The following is a 4,354-nucleotide window of genomic DNA, read 5'->3' on the forward strand; positions in this document are numbered from 1 at the left end:
GGGATCTTATCTATGCACAATCAGCTTGTAACACTCCAAAGAGAAAGGAAAACTTGAAATCGCATCATATGACCCCTTTAATATATACCTTGATGAAATGTGTCACAAACAATTAAAGAAAGAAGTGGAATGTCTATTAAACAGGTCAGAATACTGTCTAAAAACACATTGCCTTTCATGCCATTACTCATCCTAAAAGATAATATTACTCATAAAAAAATATGACTAATGCAGCAATATTTCTTCTTTTTTCACTTAAACTGGATACAACAGCCTTCAGGCAGTACAGTTAAATAGCTGTAATGATTAAAGGCACAGTTCACCCAAAAATGAAAATTATGTCATGACTTTAGTCTCTATGACTTTCTTTTTTCTGTGGATTACAAAAGAAGCAAGTCTCAGTGTCTCAATGGGGTCTAATGTATTTTGCCCCCCAAAATCTCTTCTTTTGTGTTTCACAAAAGAAAGAAAGGGATACAGGTTTGATATGAGGGTGAATTATTACTTTTACCTAATATTAAGGTATAAGCACCAGACCCAACACTATTAAACAAAAAGCATTTAAAGGTGAAAAATGCATTCATATCTGTAGCAGTAGTATGTCAGGATGGGCTTAAGGCCACAGGAATGCTGATGCATGCCCTCATTAATCATGTTACCCTCACGATGTCCAGTAAATGAAATCACCCTTTCTGTCAATCAGACACACACCAAAATGTCGGCCCTTCAGAATGTCCCTCAGGTGAAAAAGGGGAGGCCCAGTAAAGGGGGGAGGGATGAAGACAAGCTATAATCTATAGGGAACGTTATTTAATAAGGATCCAATCCATTCTTTAACCACAAGTGCTCAACTACTTTTCAAGTGCCCATAATTATTCACCACAGAACAATTTTTTAAACAATCTATTAAAAAAAGTTGTTTCAGCCACAATCAGTTCATTTGTTAAACTTCATTCAACTAACTCAGACACATCCAAGAATAAAACAAAAACATGATTGTAAAGGGTCCCTGATTAGGTAGAAAAATAAACAGGTCTAAGAAAGCGGAGACTGTCAGACATCTGCGCAAACAATCTGGACAACCAACTTTCAAGAAACGTTAATTGAATTATATATAGCCATTAGTTATACTCCACTTATTTGATTGAACAAATGGTGTTTCAAGATATTTGAAATGTTTTGCCGTTTACATTCACTCTCTTAGTCAGCATTTGCTTCATTGAAAGTTTGATCCTGGTTTAGATTCTTTTGAAACTACATTCATCAGCAATATATAGAATATAGAAACATATTGTGTTTGAAATATCAGTTGTTCAGTATTAATTTCTTATTTATTGAATTACTGCATGTAAACAATATCACCAAGTAATAACTTGATAAAAAGAGGATTCTGATTTTGAATAATAGCAGGTCAACTAATAGCACGCTTCCTCTAGACAATCAGATAATTTGCACTGTCAAACTTCACACGATAATATTGTATTATGGGACAAATATTCTCCATACCTTCTCAATCCCTCTTTATCTCTGCTCAAGCACATATCCAGATGTTTATTAATGTGCTGTTCGGGCACACCTACTCCACAGACAGGGCATTCCACTGCAACACACATTATTAACAAATTATTGCTTATTATAACCAGCACAAAATTACAAAGATGTTTTTAAAATGGTGTCACCGCTCTAAAAAAATATATAATAATTCACTTATTGTGAAGAAAACTCAATGCATCAGTGGACAACCCATTATCAATGCATTAAGGGATAAACAATGTAATAGACTGATAGACAAACCCATTACACTTATAACATTTAACTAATATACGTGTTTATTTCAAACATACAATATAAATTCAACAAAATAGCATGTCATGCACATCACCTTTAACCAGTGGCTTATTGTGAGACGTGGAAGGAAAAGCAGTTACATCCATCTTTTCGTCTTTCACCATTCCCATTGTATCCTCAACATTTTCATGCTTGACGTTACCTAGCTGCTGTAAACACAGCTCCATGGGTTCTGATTTGACTGGCACATGAAGCTTAAGACTTGTTTGGGCCTCTGATGAGGGAATCACAGGGGTCTTCTTCTGGAAAAAATGACTGAGGGTGTTTGCTTCCTTTCTGAGGCCCTTTCGTCTTGCTGCTTTGCCTTTGATCATCATAACCGGGGTTTCCGGGGAAATAGGGGGTGATTCCAAATTTGAGTGGCACAATTTTTGCCTGGTGAGATGAGAGAGATTGTATTTAGTATATTTTAAATAGTGCTCTGATGGCAAAGCTGAATTTTCAGCAGCCATTGGTCCAGTCACATGTACTTTCAGAGACCATTCTAATATGCTAATTTGATGCACAAGAAACATTTCTTATTATCAATGAGTGAGTTTTTGTGCCAGCAGACCTGCAGGGATAAAAGGGGCTTCCACATACTTTTGGGCCATGTGGTGTGTGTTTGAGGGACAAACAGTACAATATGTAATATATATCAAAGACACAAAAACATTCTTCAAGAACAAACTGGGCCAAGGACAAAAAAAGAAAGGTTGTTTGAGCATCTGTTTGAGCCACTAAAGTGACAATTTAAGTGTGACAAACAAAAGTGTTTTTGACAGCAAAACTGTGCTTCTCTATACAATGTGTAAGCCTTCGAATATCTCCGCTTCCCTTCTGAGGGAGAGTGAGAGACGAAATCGTGAAAAATAATTTGAGGGGAGAACAGGAGGGCAGAAGGAGCGAGAAAGAGAAAAGGAGTACATAAAAGGAAGTGAGAGAGAGAGAGAGTGAATGCAGGCAAGCACCTGTCGATTTCGCAATTCCAGTGGAAATGTGGAAAGCCAACAAACGCAGAGTGGCTGTGAGGCCATTACAGAGCCATAAAGTGGAGTCAATGAGGTGTGAAAACACTACTTTCCATACTGAAACCTTTTATTTCTCTGTCTGACCATTAGTCCACATACACGCATGCAAAACTAAACACTTAAGAAAAAAAAGAACAAGAAACAAGGTTCCCCAATCTGTATTAATGTGGCTGTGACCATTTTGGGTCTACATTACTATCGGAAGGGTGATGTCAGTTTTCTTCCTTATATGACAATACTACCAGAAAAGATCTAGTGGCACAGACCAAAGCTAAAAAGGGATATAAAATAGCATCTTCACCCTTATACCCTAAAAAAAGCCTCAATCCCAATCTTCTTGTTAAGTTAAAGGCAAAATGTAATACATGCTCACAAAGCTCGATTTACAGAATGGCACCATAACTTATTAAAAAGTCACTTGTTTGATCTATATCCTAACATAACTCTGGAGTCTAAATTAATAAACAAATGTGTGTTCGCAGGTTATTTGCAAGAGTCAATAGAGAGTAAATGAAAATATCAAGAAAGATTGTGAATCAAGAACAGAACAGTCTTCAGAAAATAATTCAGGATGCACGTTTTCTGCACTGATTATGGGAAAAATTGGGGAAAAGTGTTTAAAGGAGTGTAAAGTACTACACTTTATTGGTAGCAGAAAGAATGATCATCAAATTGATTGAAAACAACTACAGATGCAATCATAATGTGCAACGCACTTGTTCATACTGAATTGAAATCTACTTGAAATATCAAGCACACATATTAAGGGCCTTTATGTAGAAGTCTTAAAGACAAAGCTGCAACAAAAAAATAAATAACATGCCCTTTAAAGGGTCAGACAGAGGGTGGAATTGTCATGATTATACTAACTAAATCATGACTTCTTGGAGGAAAAAACCTTAACATAATAAGTAGACCTCATGCAAAAATAAAATGATAAATCATTATTAGGAAAAATTATATGATCCCCTTAACTAATGAATAACACCCTGTCCTAATTTTTTGGCCTTTCTTCAGTAATGCTTTTAAAAATCAACTGCAGGCTTAACGACCTACCCAGCCAAGACCATAAAAAAAACCCCTCATGGACCCCCTCACAGACCACAGAAACTACTGTCTACTTTAAGTTCCCCAAAGCACTGCTCTGAATCCAGTAAGGCAAACGAAGCACCGAGAAAATTTATTGCTGTAGAAAACCAAATATGTTACATAACCACCAGCAGGTTCCAGCTGAGAAAACAGGGCAACGTGGTGAAACCACAGTTTTGGAAATAAAAGGCATGATTGAAAAGTATATCATTCTGAGCTTAAAACCAATTATATACGATAGGGATGGGCGATTTCACAAAAAAATAAAATCTCGATTTTATAACTAGTCAACTTAAAAATGTTACTACAACATGATTCAAATAGCTTTTTCTTTATTAACCCTCTAGTTAAAGAAAATTCTATTCTAAGTGCAGCACACATGAAGTTGTCAACATGATGTAAATGTT

At 36.1% G+C, this 4,354-nt stretch overlaps 1 protein-coding gene across 5 annotated transcripts in view; it reads right to left on the bottom strand.

Annotated features, from left to right (window-relative positions):
- Window positions 1–4,354, bottom strand: part of LOC107673612 (E3 ubiquitin-protein ligase RAD18-like) — a 71,741-nt gene that overhangs the window by 50,311 nt on the left and 17,076 nt on the right. For all 5 annotated transcript variants that reach the window (XM_016467268.1, XM_016467266.1, XM_016467267.1 and 2 more), the window contains 2 exons: window positions 1,883–2,223; window positions 1,507–1,600 (listed from right to left, as the gene is read on the bottom strand). In XM_016467268.1, the coding sequence (XP_016322754.1) occupies window positions 1,507–1,600; window positions 1,883–2,223 (435 nt within the window). The remainder of the gene's footprint in view (window positions 1–1,506; window positions 1,601–1,882; window positions 2,224–4,354) is intronic.

This window comes from Sinocyclocheilus anshuiensis, unplaced genomic scaffold (assembly GCF_001515605.1).
Source record: "Sinocyclocheilus anshuiensis isolate Anshui unplaced genomic scaffold, SAMN03320099.WGS_v1.1 scaffold44, whole genome shotgun sequence".
Taxonomy (NCBI): domain Eukaryota; kingdom Metazoa; phylum Chordata; class Actinopteri; order Cypriniformes; family Cyprinidae; genus Sinocyclocheilus; species Sinocyclocheilus anshuiensis.